The 22,009-nt window shown below is 41.3% G+C and overlaps 1 protein-coding gene across 7 annotated transcripts in view; it reads left to right on the forward strand.

Moving 5' to 3' along the window:
- Positions 1-359: 359 nt before the first annotated feature.
- The window catches only part of LOC115597732 (apoptosis-stimulating of p53 protein 1-like), a 49,021-nt gene continuing 27,371 nt past the window's right edge, over positions 360-22,009 (forward strand). For 4 of the 7 annotated variants that reach the window (XM_030443958.1, XM_030443960.1, XM_030443959.1 and 1 more), the window contains exons 1-4: positions 9,384-9,601; positions 13,698-13,845; positions 16,223-16,330; positions 18,053-18,114. In XM_030443958.1, coding sequence (XP_030299818.1) covers positions 9,485-9,601; positions 13,698-13,845; positions 16,223-16,330; positions 18,053-18,114 — 435 coding nt within the window. In that variant the 5' untranslated portion in view covers positions 9,384-9,484. Of the gene's footprint in view, positions 818-9,383; positions 9,602-13,697; positions 13,846-16,222; positions 16,331-18,052; positions 18,115-19,741; positions 19,967-22,009 lie in introns of those variants that run through there. The other 3 variants (XM_030443962.1, XM_030443961.1, XM_030443965.1) reach the window with 3 other exon arrangements.

Here is a 22,009-nt window from a genome sequence, read left to right on the forward strand (position 1 = left end):
AAGGACTTAAATGGCCCTTTTGACCTATTAACTAACGCTTATTACAGTGAACTCCATACAAAACATTATTGAAACCTAATTCCCCATTAGATTGTAATACACAAATATGACATATAATAAAGCCACATAAGTAATTACCATGGGAGCGGTGCACATAAAGATCATCACAAATACTCAAAGTGACATTTATCAACGTCTCCGGGAAATAGTAGAGACATTTAATACGATTGATTGTTCCACCAACTGTTTTGCCGTTTATTGTACTAAACATGTAGGCCATTTATCAAGAGGAGGGGGAGGAGGAGGAGGAGGAGAGCGGGGGCAGGAGGGAGGGAGGGAGGGAGGGATGAGCGAGAGGGTGACCCAGTTCACCCCGCAGACCGCCCGCTGACGACTGCAGGATGAAATCAGTGAAATTCTCATCATGAAACTACAGCTGCTGTTTCTAGGTTTCTGAAAGTGCCGTTGTGTTTTACCCTTCCAGTGTAAAAACACAGGAGAGAGACTCAGTGTGTGTGAGAGAGAGAGAGAGAGGAAGGAAGAGGGAGGGACCGGGAGAGGAAAGTGGATAGGAGCTGGAGTTTGAGTTCTTCACAGCATCTGGATAATCTGGCCGGACGCGCAGAAAGAGAGAGAGAGGGAGGGAGAGAAAGAGAGAGAGAAGAAGAGTCTGGATGTGCAGGAAAAACAACGTGAGACCAGAGGAAGAGACCGAAAGGGAACAGAAGGGAGGGGGAGAGTGGAGGAACAGGGAGGAGGTTTAAAGAAAGTGACTTTTCTAACGGGACAGGAGAGCTGACCAGCGGGAATGTTGCCGGTGAGTTTTCATTGATGGATTCTATCAGTCAGGACGAGCGAACATAATCATTTCCATGTGACTCCAAACATAACTACAGCTGTGATGGGGGAAAACGGCGACATTTCACCTTATTACATTTGAAATGCCAAAATATGAAATATAAGCGTGCTTTCATTCATTCATTAACAAACCATTTGTGTTTATTGTCATTGCTGCGTATTTATGTTTTATTTTTTACGTCAACTTTCTCCCAAAAGTGAAGACAGGAAATCAAGTTAAACTTCTACCAAACAAATTAGTTTTGAAAATAAAAAGAGGTTTAAGCTGACTCGTTTTTAAGCGACTTCAACACAAAGTAAAAACCTTTCAACTCAGTCAGAAACTCGTGTTGTGTTCAAGTGTCTCGGCTGTATCAATTTATCCAACACCGGAAGTTCTGCGCCCTGCTTCCAAAATGGCAGCTTGGCAGAGTAGAGTGTAGTGTAGGCTGTTGGACTTGGTTGCTTTTTCACCAAGGTAACATACTTTTTTTCACTGGCAATCAAAGGAAGCATACGGTATACTATAACATGGAGGCTCTGCATGTTTCATACAGTGTACATTCAAGCAATGTTATTCACTATTTCCAAATCAGCGAGATCAGCGTTGATTTTTCCTGACAGTAGAGGTGGCTCTACAAATCTATTGTATCTCAAGCTGAATGTTATAAACTTTGATTTTAAAAGTTTAGATGTTAAATATGCTTTGAGTGTGTCTGGTAGAAGTTGTTTTGTGTTTGAAGTTTTGGTAGAACTGTGGCAAATACACATATACATCGTACCCTTCAGTATATCTCCATATGTCTACTGTATGTGTCAAAGAATATATGCATTTGTGATTTTCACTTCTCGTTGTGTGACTCAAAAATGACAGCACCACGTCAAAGGGGCTTTTATTTTGAAGGTTTCAATCAGCTGTTTTGCTGTTCTTTTGGCCTGCTTGTGACGATTGAGTCTGTGCATGCCTGTGTGGGGCAAACACACACTGAACCCTATCAGAAACATGTTGAAACGACATGTTCATGCATTTTCATCAAGTTTTCAAATACTCAAAGATGTCTTACTGATGTGTACGAAGAGTTCTGGTGAGTAGAAAACAAAGGAAGTATGGTACATGCAGACGATAGCACTGAGTAAGGCAGAAACGTTTATTGTGCTGGAAAGCAGACACTAAAATCAGTAAAACATTTGTGTTCCTCTTTCCATCCTGCCCTCTCCCTCTCTCCCTCTCTCTCTCTCTCACACACACACACACACTCACAGGCTGAAAACACTAAGCTTTGTGGCGGGGCTGGGCAGCTGTCAGCTCCAGACAATACATTGAAGATATAGAGATGTGTTTACTTCAGAGAGAGAGGGAGAGACAGAAACACAGGGAACACTTTTGCCTTGACCTCTGACCTCAGCCTCTCTGGTTCAAACCTTTTCTTCACCCCTTTTTTTTCCAAGAGTAAAGTGAGCTTTAGCCTCTACCCTGTGTTCATAGCTTTGTGACTTTCACTCCATTTTTGTGAGGGATTTTGCCGAAAGCTGCGATCAACAAGTCTACCTTATTATGCTGGAGGAACTGTTGACCCCTGAATTACTGTCCAGACGTCTCTTCACGCAGCTTTGCCCCCATTCTGTAAACAGCAGGCAGCTCACATGATTGATATGGCAAATGCAAAGCAGAGCATGATATCATCTCGAAACTTCTTCTGAAGCAGCCAACACATTTTTCTCTGGGTAGAGAGCTGGCAACGTTGCCGCCACCACTGTCACTTTCCATGCACAATGCTAAATCATACTATTTATTAGTCATGCTAGTAGCATTTTGTCCAGTGACTCGTTGTATGAGTCACTGGACAACTCTCTCATTGGTTCACCATTTCAGCTCTGACTGAAACATCTAGCTTAGCAATATCCGTTTGAGTAAGTTAGCATTCTGATGTTGACATTAAGCTAAATATTTTTGTGAAGCAATCTTCACAAGGCTAACAGACTGAGCAACAGAACAGGCCGATTCTTACATATCTCAGCTTTAATTGTACATTTGAATTCAAATGTACAATTAAAGCTGAGATATGTAAGAATTGGCCACCTGTTGAATTCTTTCTCCAAACACATAGGAGGCAGCATATCACCAGTAATTAGTTGCCTTCTTCACACACAGACGGCGCATTATCGCCATTCTCCGCCGCTGGTGGTTTATACAGAGCGAAACATCTCTGCCTTAAAGACGAACCGCTGTGTAATTCACACAGAAAGCCGGTGCTGCGGCTCCTAAAGATGGGTGACACTACATGTCATGACGATGACGTTGGTGTGTTTTCAAAGTGTTTCCTTGGTGTTTATAATCATATGGATGCTGTTATAATGTGAAGTGATTGAGATCCTGACCCACCAAACATCCTGGAAAGTGACAAAGTTACGTTTTTCACTCTAAATTTCATAATTACATAATTGCCATCAGTAAACAGGACCCTGTCTGTCACTTGCAGGGAGAGAGAGTGTTTTATGGGGGAAAGTTCACTGAAGTCTCGGTCGGGACAACTGACCACCGTGGTGATTTCTTTTCAACACCAACACTTGGTGACAGGCGCTGTTTTTCAGGTAGAAATGTGACGAAGAGCTGGGAGGACAGACAGGAGGACAGACAGCAGGACGGACTCTTCTCCGCGTATATCTGCAGTATTTTTTTCCTCATAATTTGCCAAAGACAGTTACAGGTTACTTTTGTTTGGTCCTGTAACGTTGCTTTGTGGAACATTTTTCTTCACTTTGTTGAGTGAAGGACCTTTGTAGTTATCAGACTGTCAGACTGACATGCCCTCGATACACGCCGCCAACTTATCCATTCACACTGGTCGGTTCTCCAATGCTGCGCCTCTGATACTACCTCCAGAGGCGGATCAGCACTGGAATGAAATTTCACCCCTCGCTGCCTCTGAGACATTCACACAGAGTAGGAGACGAAGAGCTGGCGCAGGATCCCCACATCCAAACAGAAGTGTGAATGGGGCTAGTAAATGTTGCTAAACATAGCTGCCGTTAGCTAGTTAGCTCGGTTGGCTCAGTCAGCCTTGCAAGCTAGCGATCGTATCTTAGATAGAGCTTCAGACCTCGGCAGAGAGGGATTTCAGACTCGGGAGGCCATAGTTACCTTTACAACTGTTATTAAATTATGTTATTATTAAATTGTTATTATTTTCCCACGTTTTATTCACTATTTGAACAGTTTAATGTCTTAGTTAAAGCATTGCTTTTCAACACTAAATATGCTGAAATGCTAAAACAACACAAAACAAAGTAACATTTATTCTACAAAATTTGCATGTAAACAACTTGGGATGTACAGCGGATTAAACTGTGATATCGGGGTCTGCTGGTCTGCCATATATTAAGGGTCACATCTGCAAACAAGAGGTCTGGAAAAGTTTTATGCTAGCCTGACCTGTTGCAAAATGTATTAAGTGGGATTTTTCTCTCGCAGGATTGAATACATTTACCCCGAACATAAAAATGGTTTAAATAAATAATAGGCCAAAGCATTGATTCATTTTGGTTGATGGAGGAAAATGTATACTGAGAGACACGCACAGTAGCAGACACTGTGTGCTGGTTCAGAAGTGTACAGATTGTTTCTTTCTCAATGAGCAAGGAGTTCGTGTTTCACCGCTCACATGTAGTTCCTATAGAGACGCCGCTGACTGATATGTGTGAGTGTGTGTTTGGGTGTGGGCAGTGGGAGCTGGGGCGTCTGAAACGTAAATCACTTTCAGCTGTCACTGTGTTCCACAGTGCGCTCCCACACACACACACACACACACACACACAAACACACACAGCTCAACAGCTGCATGGAGGGAAGCTCTGTGGTTTTATTTCTTTTCAGCCGCTCGTGTTTTCATTCATGCGCTTTATTCTTCCTATAGCTCTTAGTTTATCTCTGTCTTTGAATACATTTATAGTCTTGTCGGGACTTTAAAACCGACACTGTCACTCTGTTGTCAGAGAATTAGACTCAAGGAGTATAATTACTTTTGTAAATATGTCATCTGAGAAGCTCTTTCGCTTAAGAACATGATTTACAGCTCAATCCACTGTTCATTCATTGTACAGGGCTTAAGATGATAGTGTGGCGGCCGAGTTCTTAAGTTGTAATTGCAATGTAATACAGACACATGCATATCATAAGTCAGTCTTCAATGACTTTATATTTAAGCTTGTAAATCCCTCTGGTTTATTAGCAGGCGTTACTTGAAGCTGCCTCACTGGAAAGACAGTGTGACAGAGCTATTTTCTCCTCGGCGTGTAATACTTTCCTAATTTTGGCCGCTGTGGATGTGAAAGGGAGAGCTTCCTGGGCGTTTTTTAAAAAAGGCAGCACTCCCCTCAGTCCCACACGAGCCTCACGTCCCTCCCTCGATTCATCATTAAGGAGACGGTCCCTTGAGACGTCACAGAAATTAAGTTAAAATCATGTGGGCTCCTACCAGCTGCTCTTCAGCTGTAGCCCAAGAGGAATTTATTTTAGGATCTGCGACAAAACACATAGGAAGAGTCAGGACAATGGGTTAGGTTTGGAAAAAAAAAAGCCAACGGGCAGACATAACAAGAGCATGACAGATGGACCAGACCTGAAACCATCTCACTCCCAGGAGGATAACCTTCCTTGTGTGGTTGGTACAGCAGGTATAAGCAGCCTCTAACCCCAGATCCCAAAAGAGTCCCATCATCGTTTAAAATGATTTAGTAGCAAAAAAAAAAAAAAAGCCACAGCAGCCTGAGCAGCATCCGGGCATATCTGTTACATAATTCACATTCACTAAAAATGACACAGCTGCTAATATGAACTGTCAGTCGCATTCTGAAAATACAGGTCTTTAGCGTTCTGGGCATGTTTCATGGTTCTGCGAGATGCTCGGGGTGATAGAATAACTACACAGCACACATCTACAGCTTGTGTAGCCAGTAACAGCCTGTCATTGATCTTACATAGAAATGAAGCGTGTTCCTGGTGTTCACTGTTCATCTTACACGAATAGTCGACTTCCACCACTGCAGTTGTTTCAGGAGATACAAACCTTCCCCGTTTCAACAGATAAACACGAGCAATTATTTCAGCTTGCAAACAAATAAAATACAGCTCCCATTTAAGTTTACTAATGCAATTTTTTTTTTTACAATTTGCCAACTTATTTAACGACGACTTGGTTCGTTCCGACTGCTCGTTCCAAACGGAGCCGTTGTCACACGAAAACAAGCTTTTTGTTACCACGAGATTTCAAAACAATGAACTGAATAACGTGATCTTAATTAGCATGTACAAAAAAATGCGAGCAAAGCAGTTCTCGGCTTCAGTGCTTCTTAATCGTGAATCTGAAAGTTCGGGTTCGACTCCGGCTCGCTGCACATTTGTCCTCTTCAGCTGGTGAGCATGATGTCATGTCATCGTGACAAGACTCAAGTCCACTCGGGTCAGCTGACCTTATTTTCATTTCATTTTGCTGTTTGAGGTCAACGTTTCTGTGTGTGTGTGTGAATCTTCACCACCTCTGTTGCAGTGTGTGGTTGTATTGTCTGTGGTGGGTGGAAGTACAGTACTGTCCCTTCTGAGGAACTTGGAAGAACATTTTGTTCATAAAAAAATTCCAGTTCCTGCAGAGTGAGCAAGACACACACACACACACGCGCGCACACACACACACACACACACACACACACACACACACACACTCTTACAAGGCAGTGTGTCTGAATTTCCCTACAGAGTGCTTCTATTATACATAACAAAACACTGCTTCCTCTCTAAGAAACTTGAGAGCTTCTGTTTTGATATCGATCTTGAGTGATTTGGATCAATTGATTTAATTCCGATTCATGCACAAAATGCAGTGCACATCATATGGTCGGTAAAATGACCTGTGATCTAAAAAATGAGTGCAGATAGTTTTTGTAGTTAATAGTTTCCGTCCCCAGATTTTCACCGACCTCTTCTGGCCACCCACGTGAAACATTTGTGGTGAATACTTGAGCTGTGTGTCTCCGGGGCAGCATGTTTGCAACATAACATAAATACTGGTCAGGTCGGCCGCGACAGCCGATCTGTGACTGAGAGATTTATCATCATGTTTGTGTGCGGGAGCGACAGAGAGGTTGACGAGTGAAGGGAAGAGGAGAGGACGAAACAGAGAGAAAGAGGATGGATCGAGACATCGTTTGTGATCACGGGCACATTGATGAATTAATCAGTCGGTAATGACAGTGGTGATGTAGCGGCAGGTCGTCCGGTTGTCCTCGCTCGCCTGACTCGCTTCCCCTGCGCTGTCTACTGATTTTCTGTCAGTTCCAATGGACGCACTGTTTCGAGCACATGCACCGAACATGTGACCCTCTGTGTGAGAGAGAGAGAGAGACAGAGTGCTTCTGCCAGTGTACCTTCTGTGTCCTTTCTGTGTGTGTGTGCGTCAGTGTGTGTGCTTCAGTGTGTGTGCGTCAGTGTGTGTGTGCTTCGGTGTGTTTGTGTGTGTGTCAGTGTGCAGTCATGCTGCAGTTTATCAGTGTGGCCTCTGTAATCTCTCCCCCTTCCAGCATTACTACTGCTGCTTCTGGACAGCCTCACTCCACACACCACACTGACCATCCTTAAAAACAGGATAAACACTGATGCAGTTAGCCAATGTTGATACTTGTGCATAAAGCGAGAGTTTTTATGATTATTTTAGGCGCGTCCCTGCATTCCTCCCGCTGCCTGTTATCGTGTCTACCATTCAGAATAGTATCGAGCCGTTTTTCTCGGGCGTTACCGCAGACGTTTTTATGACAAATGACATCCAAATTAAAAGCTCAGCGTCAATCGTGTTAAGCAGTAGTAGTTCAACAGAGCACGCGTCAGTATGGTGCCATTATTGATTGCTCAAGTGAAGGTGTCAGTGTTGACCCCGCGTGACCTGGCCGGCACCAGCTCTGCTACACCCGGAGCTAAAATTAAAAGTTCTGGCATCAGAACGTCTGGGACTTTTTTGAGAGTTCACACTTCAGCCGTCACATGCTCGAACTAATCGGGCACTTGTGTTGTGATGATCCAAGAATCCAATGATGTTCTGTTGTATAGACTGTTGACTGGGATACTTTATATGATTTAGTTGTCAGCTGAGATGGGGAAATGTTTAGCATGTATGAGAGAACATATTGTTTCACATTCAAATGAGAGCAGATCTGACAAATTCATAATATAATGGCTTCACTAGCTACACATATGGAAATATGTATCTGACTCTATATATTTGAGCCTTGTGTACAAAATCAGAAAATTAGGCCGTACTGTTAAAAAAACTGTGTAAGGATTTAGAATCAAAATCTTGAAAAATGTTACAGATATTGAATGTCAACAATTAAAAACCATAGATCTGAAGTGCAAAGCATGCAGGAGAACCGCAAAAAAGTGTAAGGTCCCCTGATTAAACACTCATCTCAAGCTTTAGATCGGCTATGTTTGCATGGACTCTCATCTTCCATTGATAATCAGAATAATAGCCCAATCTTAAGTGGAAGATATTGATCTGATCCTGCCTGATCTGAATGATTTTTTTCAATCAGATCGAAAGTGGTGGTGTTAACTTTGATATTAGGAAAACATTAGCGCCTAATATCCAAGTCATGTGAAAGTGAAACATGACTATGATTGAAAGGATGAACAAAACAGCAATCCACCGAACCAGAGATGCAAATGTTGCTCCCAGGACGAGATGTGGGTCCATCTTGAAAACTGCAGGCAAATGAATGTAGTGAATTTAATTTTCTCAATAAAGTTGGAAAAATAGACTTCTCCTATTTTCAGAAGCTTTACATAAGCTTTGTGTAAATGCTCATCTTATTTGATCACGTTATTTAGCAGTGATGTCAACAGTCCAGTTACAATCTCTAATCAGAATGATTTCAGTGGAACTGAAGAAATATTGTCCATGGACCCCAGCTATGTTTTTACCGTTTTCAGATAGTGACAACAAATACTACGGGAACCTCTTAATAAATCAGTCTTTTCATTTCTGATACCAACATTTGGATCGAAACTGCGTTAGAGTTTCTTCTTTTATCACAATTTGACAATTTTCATGTTTGAAAGCTCCTGAAAATTGCACAAATCCACTTACTGTAACTTAAAACTCGGCTACTTGGAGCGAGGCTTATGAGAAACATCCTCCCACAAGTCTCAGATGTTTTTATGAATGAATCATTCTACCAATAATAGCAGAACCACATCCATCATTCAGATGTGGACTGTGTTGACGCGACCATATCTGATTAGTAATAATAAAAAAAATAAAAAAAAACCAAAATCAGCTCAATATCATGGTCCACTCCCAAATAACAGGCGTGAAAACTGTCCAGAATCTCTTTTTTTTAACCTCCCATCATCCTCTCCTCCTCACGGCCTCTCCCTCTCCTTATATTTACTGAAAGCCGACTCCCTCCCTCCCTCCCTCCCCCGCTCCTCCCTCCCTCCTCCCTCATATTTCCTAGCATTAGGACATGCACACAGCCTGACACTCACAAACTTCAAACACACTTTATCCATTGGACGCCGCTAATTATCCATCCATACGTCCAACACACGCATGCGTGTGCGCACTCATACACACACTTCTGTGTGTGTTTTTGGTCAATGAAGCGCGTCTTTGGGCTGGTGTTGGAGCGGCTGGTGTTTGTGTCTAAGAACCTCAAACTGAGCAAATGCAGGAAACAACAGAAGAAGAAGAAGAAGCTGAAAACCAAACCAGCGGTGAGTGAGAGACGGATCGGATTCGTTTAATTTTGACTAGAAAGATTGGGCTTTGGTTTCTTGCACAATCGGCCAGACCAACATAAGAATAACTGCACTGTATGTGAGGACGCTGATTTAGAGGGGGGAGTTTTTCAGCATCAGGCAGAGTGATCCAGGTTAAGATTTCAATTGGGAGTGTGTATGCCAGCCACTGTCCTGCCACAATAAATGCATTGTGTTGAAATGGTCTGAGCAACATGTAAAGTGAGATTTGATATGCGTTCTCAGTAGACTCACTAAAGGAAGACCAGGCTGTCACTCTCCCCTCTTCAGAGTTGAACTATCTCTTTCTCCTTGTCTAATGCCTAAAATAGCCAGAGTCACTTCACTCAGCACCAGAGGCAGTTTAGGGACCACAACTCAAATAGACGAGAGGAAGTTGACCTTCCTGTGAGCTCATCATGGTAAAACTTGAAAAAAATGAAGATCAGAACTAGTGTGCACTTGTGAATTAATTAACCAATACGGACTGAACAAGTCTCTTTTTTTCTAAAGGCTTTTCTAGGATTAAAGGAAGAATTCACCCAAAAAGGGAACACAAACGTAGTCCACAAAACAGCAAAAAGAAAAACATCGTCGGAGCATTCTCCTTAACAAGTGAAGCAGATCCGGAGCGAAGCCCAGAGATCCTGAATTGTTTTGAAAAGACTACTGAAATCCTATTTAGAGCTGAAATCTTAACTGTGTTGGCTAAGCTAAAAGCATTAGCACACACCCCGCCCCCCCATCTGAGGAGGGTGACTGAGCTCAACCGTTGATCAAGCATGTAAATAGCATCTTATCATGTTAATTTGGGATCTCAGGGCTTTAGGAGACTTAGATTACTCCAGACGTTTTGTTTTTTGTTCTTTTACTCGTTTTTCTTCTTGTTTTTTTGTTTTTTTTGATTGTTTATTTACGTTTTAAAACGAGTCCCAATCTACCTCAGTTGTGTGGGCGAATGCTGCGACGCTGTTTTCTTTTCTGTGAAGCTGAGTAGATTTTGACTGAAGTAACATTTTCAGGTAGATTTATCCTTTAACAATTTATTGCTACAAACAAAGCCTTTTTACATTGCTATTATTTGATATGTTTTAGGATTTATTTTTTGGTCTAGTATTATGCATGCTTAGATATGGACACGATTAGTCTTAATCGTTCTTCATGGAAAGCAGTCCTCAAACCGCAGTGTGCTGTGTGCGTTGGTGCTTAGGTAAATCTGGCCTGCATTTGAACTATACAGTCTGGTCTATCTATAGAGGGTCTTTGGATGATATACTGTAATCTACTGTGGAACGGCGGTACTGAAAGCCCACCACGGTTGTAAACAGCAGATTGGTTTTCTAAACACGTCAGTTCTCCATGCGAAGACAACCCAGTCGGCCCTTTTCACTGAAGACATTTTGACATGTCGCAGTAGGAGGTGCACATGTGTGAATAATTAAATGAGTTAGGGGGAACTCCGCTGAGCTGCTTCAGGGACACATGATAAAACCTTTTATAGTACCTTTCTATGACAGTTCAATGTGTCTGCAGTAGAAATACACATCTTCGCAGTTAACTGACGTTTTCTTTTCGATAGGAATCACAAAGCATTTCACCTACACTACAGAAGTTTAACTGCCAGGGTGGAAACTTAAAACCTGCTTCTTTCTCCGGCTACTCCTGTCCTCATGTTGAAGTGTCTTTCAGCAAACTACTGAATGTAAAATGCTCCCTGGGTCAATGAGAGGCAAACCTTCCTGTTCAGGATGCAGTCTATTTACAAAAAGGGAACTGAAAAAAAGTCAGTGGATGTCCAGTTCAGTGACCCTGAGTTGGTATTTTGCTTTTTGCCTTTGGCTGGTCACATGAATCTGTTTCCTCCATTGCCAAAAACCTTCCACTGAAGACCACAGTGGGAATAGTATTTTTTGAACATACTATTTGACTGATTTGAATTCTCCATCTTTTAAGCAAAAGGGAATACCACAGCCCCTTTCCTCTGTTTTCTCAGGTCGTGTGCCACCAATTTCAAAAATATTTTCAGCTTTCTACTTCCAGTTTTTTAAAACAAAAAAAGATCACCTTTCCACTGTTGAAATAATTCTTAAGCACAGTTATAGAAGCAACTTGGTCCCTAAAATAAGTGCTTCTAAAGAGGTTAGAATGTGAAATGTTACTTTGTGCTGGTTTTCCCATTAGAGGAAGTAGAAAATAGGTTCTGGATCACAGTAACCTGCAATTGGAAATTGATCATTTTTTTACTTGATCCGGTAGAAAGAATGTCAGTTTTGAACCATTCCAAGTCGAGGTGGTGAAGGGGAACACATCAACACTTTGACACAGCTGTGGCAGACTCTCTGTTCACTCTTTTTTCACTTCATTTTCTATCACCTTCCATAGTTATTCCATTTGTTAGTGACCAGGTAAAACAATCGCACAATTGCACAATGGCAGACATGCTTCCTCTGTGCTGTGATATGAACCTTGCTTTCGATGAAAACTTGAGTCCAGTGGCAGACCGAATAGCATAGTAATGCTCACTTTTTTTCCGAAATGTTACATATTTACTATTATGATTATGTTGTCATTCATTATATCCAAATAACTGACAATGCAGTTAACACATATGATGGTGCCAGATTTTAGAACATTTGTGGTGTTACTCCGGAAATCAAGTTCTCAACAGCGCCCAATGACAGTGTACTATGTGTGTGTATGTGCTGCATTTATAGCGAATATTTTACAGTGTTTTAAGGAAATTGTGAGTATTTTTTTTTTTTTTTTAATGAGGAAAACCACTCGGAATGATTTCAATTGACTTGATCATATAAAAACACCCTTTGATCTCTGCCAGCAGCCCTTCACTGTGACAAATGCCGCATGAAACAGAAACATTACATCCCTTGTAAGGTCACGTTTTTCCCACTTTAAATGGTTTGTGGACTAGTAAAACCCCCACTGTGTTCGCATGTGTGCGTACGTCGTGTATTTGTACGTCTGTGTTTGTGTGTGTCTAATCCAAGCTTTAGAGAATGTGTCCCCGCTCAGTGTGTCTGCATGTGAACAGAGATTACTTCACATGATCTGGGCCAGGTGTATAGAATACTGTGGATTAGAGCAGCGTATATGTGGAGTTTGTGTCTGTGGGTATGTGGACAGTGGACGGTGTGATGCGTGTCCATGTGTCTGTGTGAGGGAGGGCGAGAGAGAAAATGCAACATTGAGATTAAAAGTGTGTCTGTGTGTATGTGTGCGCCCTGGTTGGTCTGTGTGTTCCTATCCCAGATTACCCTAAATTTATCTTTCAACTGCCGTCCGACTATTTGACATGACATCACCAGTGACATTGCCGGTGACATCACAGGCGATAACACAGGATGTCCTTTTCTGATTGCTATTTTAATCTGTTGGCTGCAGAATTTGGGGGGATTTGATACAAGATATATATATTTCAGAGGGGATCACTACTGCCCAGCTGACACTTTGAAGTCATCTGTTTTTTCAAATATGTTAAATCAAACCTGAAGCGTCATCATAATAATTTTGTCAAAATTATACTGTAATGTCTCTGCGTTTAAACTAATCTTACTAAAGACTTGGATAAACATGATTTGGGAACATTTCTGACTAAATATGAGATAATTTTGGTTTATTAAATTTTGTTTGCATTAGGTCCTTTACTTTACACTACTCAAAATTAGTGAGAGATATTGGGATATATGCACGCGCATGGATATGCAATAAAAGTCAAATGAAATGTGTTGCATTATTTTTGGGGACCAAAAATATTCACAAAACGCAGAATAAACAATCAGGTGAAACACTAAACTATCCTGATATCCCTAACTCATTAGAAGTAGTGTAATCTGAGCGTGATCTCTCTCTGATCAGTCAGGTTGCTCCTTAATGCTGAGATAAAGGCATGACCGAGTCATTTAAGTGTAGTTATTATGTTGATTGACTTGCAAACCATTCATCATCCCATGCTGTAATCAGTGAGAAATACTTCACTTTTCATCTTCCATATTCCTGCAATGGTAAAAGCTATGATGTTTCACATTACTGATCATGTCTCCTTCTATGGTTACAGGTGATCCTTACAGTTTACCTCAATGACACCCAGCAGATGCTGACTGAGGTCCCAGTTACTCCGGCAACCAGAGTGATTGATGTAGTGGAATACTGCAAAGAAGCCGGTGAGGGGGATTGTCACCTCGCTGAAGTATGGAATGGGCATGGTGAGTACATCCATCCATCTGTCTCTGTACAGTTTATACAATAAGACAACATTTTAAAGGAGACCTATCTTTCATGTTTCCCCCTTTCCTCCTGTGTGTTAGAGAGGTTCTTGTGCATTTAAAAGATTGCATTGCAACTAGATGCATTAGAAGGTTGAAAAGGTCAAATCCACACCAACAGAAGCTTCACTCTCCCACAGAAAACACTGTTCCTGAAACACTTTGTCAGTAGACCCATCTGACATTCTGTGACTTTGTGACATCACACCACATCACAGGGTCACACATTTGCATAATAAATACCTATTGGCCAGTTTGGTATGTACGAGCTGATTAAGCACAGCTGCTCTGCTGGTGCTTGGTCAGGCATGTGTCGGCTGACCAATAAGAGCAGACAGTGTATTCAGATGGGAGGCCTTAAAGAGAGGAGCTAAAGCAGAGGAGGGATACAATGTTGCAGCAAAATCAAAATAATTTGATATATACTACTACTACTAATGATAATAATAATAATAATAAAGATAATGATAAATAATAAAACAATGATAATAATATTATCATTATTATTATTATTGTTATTAGTAGTAGTAGTAGTAGTAGTAGTAGTAGTATAATATGTCTCCTTGAAAACTATTTAAAACAAGGCAGGAATGATAACAGCCAAGACGTTAACTTGCATAATTAGCATTGACCCCGTCTTGACAGTCCTTTGAACATTATATTATTTACATGATTATAATCTGAGATTATCTGACAGGATAATCACATTGTGCCTCTGGCCTAGATCCTTTGCTTCGAAGCTAATTGTAAACAAAGTCAGACCTATATCTCCACTACAGCTCCTGGAATCAATAGTATGCCATTGTAAACGTGGACACAGACCGTCCATCACATGCAGACACTTAGAGCCACTCTGTCCATTATAGCATGGCCTCCATTCATTCACTGATAGCTGTTAAAGCAATGATGCACATAACCACGCAGTGTGTTTGTGTATCACTGTGGTGTGAATGCGTGGCCAGACAGGCTATAAATGGCTCTAATACTATACTGGTTCTTAGAGGGTGACACTGTGAGGCAGCACATAATAAATGGTGTTGTGACAAAGTGTTGCTGCCTCAAGGCCACAGCTAGCCTCGCGACTGGTGTGTGTATATTATTAGCACCAGATTGGTTTATTTTGCTGGGAGAATATTGCTGCTGGCTTTTTCGAAAACATTAGAATACCCCAAGCTTTCTTTTGTTTCAGTTTTACTAACCATTACAGAAACCATTTAGACCAAGCTGTCGCTCGTTATGTGCCCAGTGCCCAGTTTCATCCCTACTTCATTGTGGGTGGGTTAACCCTTTAATGACATTCTGTTCATATATTACGCTTCAAACGAAAGGAACAAAAACATGATTCTGAGCTTCAGAGCTTCAGAGATTAATACATCACATAACGGTCCTATGGTGTACAAAGTTAGATGTCTTGATTCAGAAACTGCGCCTTTTAAATGAGGCTTTACGACTTTTGTATGTTTGTGATGTTACAATTATACCGTCACAGCCTCCGACCAGCATCGCCGAGATTACAACAACACTGGCAGAGCTGATGTGGAAACATGGTGGGTGTTGTCTGCTCAGACCTGTGAGAGTTGAACAGTCAGAGAAGGAAGACTGGGCTTTTTGGGAGCAGCTTTAAAATGACAAAAGGGAGCTTTCAGACAGAGTATGAATAAAGGTGGTGCTGCAGCCATGGACTGTAGGAATACAATAATGTATTTTGGAGGCAGCAAAAAATAAAAATACCAACCTCAATGAACATAATATTGTACCTTTAACAGTTTAAAACCCCTTGTGAGTTTCTTTACAGCTAATGTGCTTCATTTCTGCATCATTCCATCACATGGAAAGATCTGTGTTGTGTTGTGCATCCTTTTACATACATTTTCACAAAAATTAACCTGACCTATTTGGCATCTTTTAGAACGGTGGGAGCTACACTGGAATTTAAAATAGAAATCTGTGGGTTGCATGAGAGTTACACCGGTAGGACAGTAGGATCAAGTTAAAGAGTGAAATAATAAAGAAAATTAATATGAATGACTATCAGTTATCATATATTGTTATAATAATAACAATAATAATAATACACCAATACTGTATAGCTTTGGCCAGCATAAGATGGAAGCAAAAGAGGGAATATCATACTGTCATTTTATTTCAGACACTAATGATTATTGACAGTAAATGCTGTTAAGTAGGACTCCATGATAATGTAAGTCATGGTAATTGAATGTATACAGTGATATAATGAATCATCCTGTCCTGGCTTCTCTCTATAATTTGGCTCTCTGTGTAACAGCCTGGCTAATGTTTCTTCACCCCTCCTCAGAGCGAGTTCTCCCCTCAGAGGTGTTATTGTTGGATCTTCTCAAGCAGTGGGGAGCCAGGAGGCCCGAGGTCAGCTTCTACCTCAGACACTGCCCATCCTGGACACAAGGTACAGCAAAAAACAAATACATATAGTCCCTAATTGAACTCGAGTTTTGAATATGGATTGCTGACTGACAAAAAACACTGTCAAATCGTTAAAGGACATCATTCACTCTCATAGAGAGGAACAGACAAAGAGAGTGAACCAGTGGTGTGTCTGAGGTTTAGAGGTGAGGTCAGGGGCTTGGGCAGTAATTAGCCAGATAAGATGATTAGAGTTATATAACATGGACGGGGCAAACGTGAACGAGAAAGGAGGGGGGACAGAGATAAGGGCAGGAAAATGTTTGGTCTGCCGCACAAACATCACATCATATTCTGACAAAATAGCTCCCTGTGAGTGGTTTGAGAACTCACTTAAACAGCATTTAACATTTTTTTTATTATTATCATCAAAATAAATAACCACGGCAGTTCATTTTCCTTCTTCTGTTAAACTATGAACAAATATTTCTAAAATATCCGTGCATGTTAGCGCCTGAAACTTGTAAACTAGCAGGGTTTCTGATATAATCACTGTTTCTGTGTCTGCTCCCTGCAGCGACAGGGCAACCTCACCACCTGCTGGTGCATTCCACCCCCTCATTCATTAGAAACATAATTGTCGTTCATTAAAACCTCATTATTATCAAATGCTTGTGAACTGTGAATTTCTTTCTCAACATTAAATAATTATAACTTTGATAACTTAGTCTTTTTAAGGTTAAGGTTTCCCCATGTGTGTGATTTAGTTGTTTATATATCTGTATCTAAGTTTACGCCATCTAATGAACAGATTTAATCTTCTGTTCTTGTAATTTTCCATCCATTCACAGTTCATATGAGTGACTGACTGGCCGTGTTTGTCTCTTCACCTGTTATCATAAAACTGCTTCCTAACAAGCAAATTGCTCTCCAGGGGGCCAGAGCAACACGTTAGCCTCATGCGCTACCTCCTCCAAGGCTAACTGAACGTCGCCTGCCCTCTGGCTTATTTAAGTTTCAACCTCCCACACAAGGACACCTCCTTTCTGTTAGAAGCTTACTCCGCTGGCCTACATCACCAAATAATCTGCCCTGTAATGGAGAGCGAAATGTCCTAGTTTGGATGGAACGGATGTAGTTTATTAGTCATAAGTGAATTCAAGCTCGCCACAACTAATGATGATGATGATGATGATGATGATGTATTTCCCCGACGTGTCCATAAATTACCATTGATTACTGCTATACTGTTTTAGCTGTCTTCGTTTACTCAGTAATTCAATTACCGCTTAATTGAATGTAATCACTGATAGAAGTTCCCTGTTAAATGTAAGATAGTCTGGTATCAGTGAAATTGAATGTTAAGTAGTGCATTAACTTCAACTCCATTGACTGGACATGAAACTCAGAGCTGGCTGGGGATTAGCCCAGATCGAACCCGTCGGGTCTGAGTAGAATCAAAACCAGTGATGCAATTTTTAGGTTATACAAGGAGAGAAAGACAGAGCTATGTATAGATGAGACCGGGGAGGTTTATGGGTTTTTATCTTCATCCATATTGAATTTTCATTTATTTCAAATGTTTGTGGTCTCGTGTTGCATTCGTACTACACACCGCTATATACTGTACACTGTACAGCCTGTGCAGGTGTGTCTGTGTGTATGTCGGTCATATGTTACGCAGTCTACTCCCCCCCTCAGTCCATTACATTTTTTATTTCACCATCTCTGCTCAGATTTCCTGTCATACTTCATTTATATGCAGGAAGTCAACAGCCTTTGGAGCAGAGCTGGACCACAGAGGCAACAGAGAGTGCTAATGACAGGGTAGGTGGACACACACACACACACCCACACCCACACACACACACACACACACACACACACACACTGACACACACACACAGTGGAGCTGGGTTTGGCTTAGGATGCAGGACAGGCTGTGTTATGCATCTTTAATTAGCTCAATCTCCAAATCCACTACAACACATAATGATCATTTGTTACTATTTGGAAATCTGTATTATCAGCTTTTAAAAAGATAAATAGAGCCAATAAAACAAACTTCAACACATAAGGTGAGGGTGTCACCAAACGCTTCATCTGTGTAGAGTGTAGACAAGAGAGCACATTGGGAAACATGATTGCAGTTTCCTAGTTCAGGTTCAGAGAGAGAGGGCTAAAGTCTACAAGTCCACTGCAGGTTATGAACTGCATTTTAAAATACAAAGATATGAAATTAGTGGTCATTATATTGTATCAGCCATGAGAAGCAGGTCATTATCAGTATCGGCTAAAAATTATACATATTGGCGATTCCTTACATAGGTAATATCGCTGGACTTAAAGTTTGACAAGGATCTTTTAGGCCTTCAAATACCAACGTAATCAAACACTGTGTTTTATTCTTAAGATACTAGTCGGCACCGGGCATTGTTCCCATGATTCAAATCCCCCAAAGTCCCACAAAGAGTGTGTACTTTTGGAGTAACTGACCTTCAGAGCAATGGCCGTTTTTGCTGGTCCAATGGGATTTTGGAATAATGGGCTGTTGGAACAATGGTATGGGGGCACCGTTACAAGCTTATCATATAGACTGAAAACAGCTAGCATTGCTCTTGCTAAAGGTAAAATATGCCTTTGAAATAACAGAAAGTTACCTTTGGACAGAGCCGTGGCTGGCTGTTTCTCAAGAGATCAGAATATTCCTTTAATATTTGTTGTATATTGTGATAATTGCCAAACTTAATGTGAAAGACAAGTAGCCACTAAGAAAAATATAGTCCAGACTCAAGTCAGACGTGGTGTTTTAATCTTTACATAACCTTCAAAGAGGCTAATTGAATTCGGGGAAGAAAAATAAAACATTAAAAGTGTTTTTAGTGTTTCCTGGTTATGTGAGCCCTCGTATATTTACAATGCAATGTGCGTGTATGTGTGTGTGTGTGTGCATATGTATTATTCTCTGTGTGTAGTCGAGCGGATTAGCCCCCATGGATTAGTGACAGTGATGATTATAGTTCTCTACCAGTAAGAATCATGTGAACACACACACACACACACAAATATAATTACTGTAGGTATTTTTAAAGGCAGACAGAAAAATAGATAAAGTGGGAATTAGCCTTTTGTCACTTGCCTGACTAATTACTAGCTAGCTAAGCATGTTTTGTTGTGCCGGCTTGTTTTATCCTGTTCTTCCCTCAAAAATACTGAGTCATAAAGTAAATGGAGCAGCTGACCTCATGCTGGCAGCTTTTTTCTGTCACTGGTAGCTATTTTCAACCATGTTAGCTATTGTGCTTGACCCCAGACGAGACATTAGCTATGTTGGCTAGGCCTCGGTTAGCCAGTCACCTACCATGCTTGAGTGTGTGAATGTATTTGGGTATCTGTGTTGGTCAGTCTGCCAGTTAGTCAGCCAGTGTCTATGTGTGTGTGTGTGTGTGTGTGTGTGTGTTTTGGTCAGTCAGTGAAGGTAGGATTAGCTTGGTCCCATGACATAACCAGGCTAAGAGGATTGTTAGCTAGCCAAGCAGCTCCTCCTTCGTCTTCTCTTGGTCCTACTTCGATCACTCCTTCACAGTCGTACTGAGGTATCCGTCTTTCTTTGTCCTCTACCTTCAACATTCGGTTTCGAGCCAAAACAAAGAGTTTGAGGCAAGAGAGCAGCGTGGGGGTGAGTTCTGGAAATGTGTTTACTTTCAGTGGGCGTATGTAGAGTGTGTGTGAGACCATTTCTGTGTGAAGCTCTAAAAAGTGTGTGTGTGTGTGTGTGTGTGTGTGGTTGCTTTACACTTTCTACCCACCTCTCCTCACATCAGCTTGTCATACATAATAGAACAACTGAGGAAGTGGATATAGGAGCAAATGTAGAGGTGACTTTCAAATGTGTGTGTCTGGCGTGTATGTGTGTGTGTGTGTGTGTGTGTAAGTGTGCTTTACTTTCTTTTAACTTTTTAAGTTTCTTATTCTTTGTTCATGATCCAGACTACACACAAACACACACACACACACACACACACACACACACACACACACACACACACACACACACACACACACACACACACATACTGGCTTTTGTGTGTGTGTCTTGTGTCAGGGTGGGACTGTTGTGGGCCATGTGTTTCTGTGTGTGTGTGTGTGTGTGTGTGTGTGTGTGCGTGCAGTCAGCGGTCAGTGTAGTTTCAAACTGGACGCTATGTGCAGGCGAGGTGTGGCTTCGTCTGGCCGTGTGTGTTTGGCCTTGGCAGTGTTATTGGTCTATGTCTGTGTGTGTGTGTGTGACTCCAAGTCAGGGTGTGACTCTCGGCTCTATATAATCATATCCGAAAGCTCTCACTCACTAATACACACAGAAACACACAGACACATACCAGATGCTGTTTCTTCCCACAGAAGGATGTAGATGACAGTGCTGACAGACTGAACGAGTACAGCAGTTTGATGATCTGTTACTCATCACTCATCTCAACACCGATGTCATTATTCATGGTAGCGACATGTATTTTTAATATTACTGGAACAATTCTGCAGGAATTCAGGGTAATGTCATTCTTCCACTGAAAAATGTAATGTTGGTTCCTTGACTTGCACCGATTGCGATTTTTTTTTGGGCCGATTCCAATTTCCGAATTTTTTAAAGTCTGACCTGAAAATTCTGATTTTGGCGCATTCAGATTTCCTTTTTCTCTAATAAATATAATTATCAGCATAAACACACGATGGAAAATTCAGTGGTATCTTATTATAAAACAATGACTATTAAATTAAATGACATGTTGTAAACTATTTTAATGGCATCTTGCTGAAATGTAGCTCCCCCTTACAAGCTTTCACACAGTAGCCCCTTTCACACTGCCCTTTGAGTGCAGGGACCCCGCGCAAATTCTCTGCATCATCCTTCGTGTGAAAGTTTCAGATGCGGCGAGGGTCAAAATTTCGCTAGTACCAGAGGTGCAGCAGAGGCCAACCGGTGTCTGTGTGAATGGATAAGCCGGGCGGTGCGGAGAGGGATGATGTCAATCTGATGGTGTTCACAGTCTGACAGCTAAACAGATACTTCGCTCACCAAGTCAAAGAGAAATGTCCCACAAAGCAACGATACAGGACCAAACAACAGTAACATAATAACTGTCAGTGTCTTTGGCAACTTATATGAGGAAAAAGAGACTTCAGTGAACTTTCCTCCAGAAAACAGCATCCCTCCCCACAAGTGAGAGAGTCAGACAGCGTCCAGTTTACTGATGGTGATTATGTAATTATGTAATTTAGAGCATCATTCATATGATTATAAAGGGTTTGAAACAAACAAACAGAGGTCAACATCATGCCATGTACCGTAACGCCTCTTTTGGAACCACATGTTGTATGAATTGACACACTGGTGGAGAAGTGGTAAACCTCCGCAGAGTCTTTGTGCATACTGGCACATCTGGAACTCTTGCTGTGAAAGAAGAACTGTTGTCCACAGCCAATCGATCGTCAAGCTCTTTGAATGATTGAAGGAGGGATCTTCTGTGCTCTAATTTGTACAGAAGGAATTTTGTAATTTCATACATGCTAACAGTAGTTTAAAAAAAAAGCGAACTTAACCTTTATGAGGAGCCCCTATATGCTATTTCTGTTCTGGCACCATTTACAATCCGTATCCAGGACCCGTTCATACCTAAGTTTCTCTACCAGCAGAGCAAACTTTGCGTAGGTCTTAGTTAGCGTT

Source organism: Sparus aurata, chromosome 16 (assembly GCF_900880675.1).
Source record: "Sparus aurata chromosome 16, fSpaAur1.1, whole genome shotgun sequence".
NCBI lineage: Eukaryota > Metazoa > Chordata > Actinopteri > Spariformes > Sparidae > Sparus > Sparus aurata.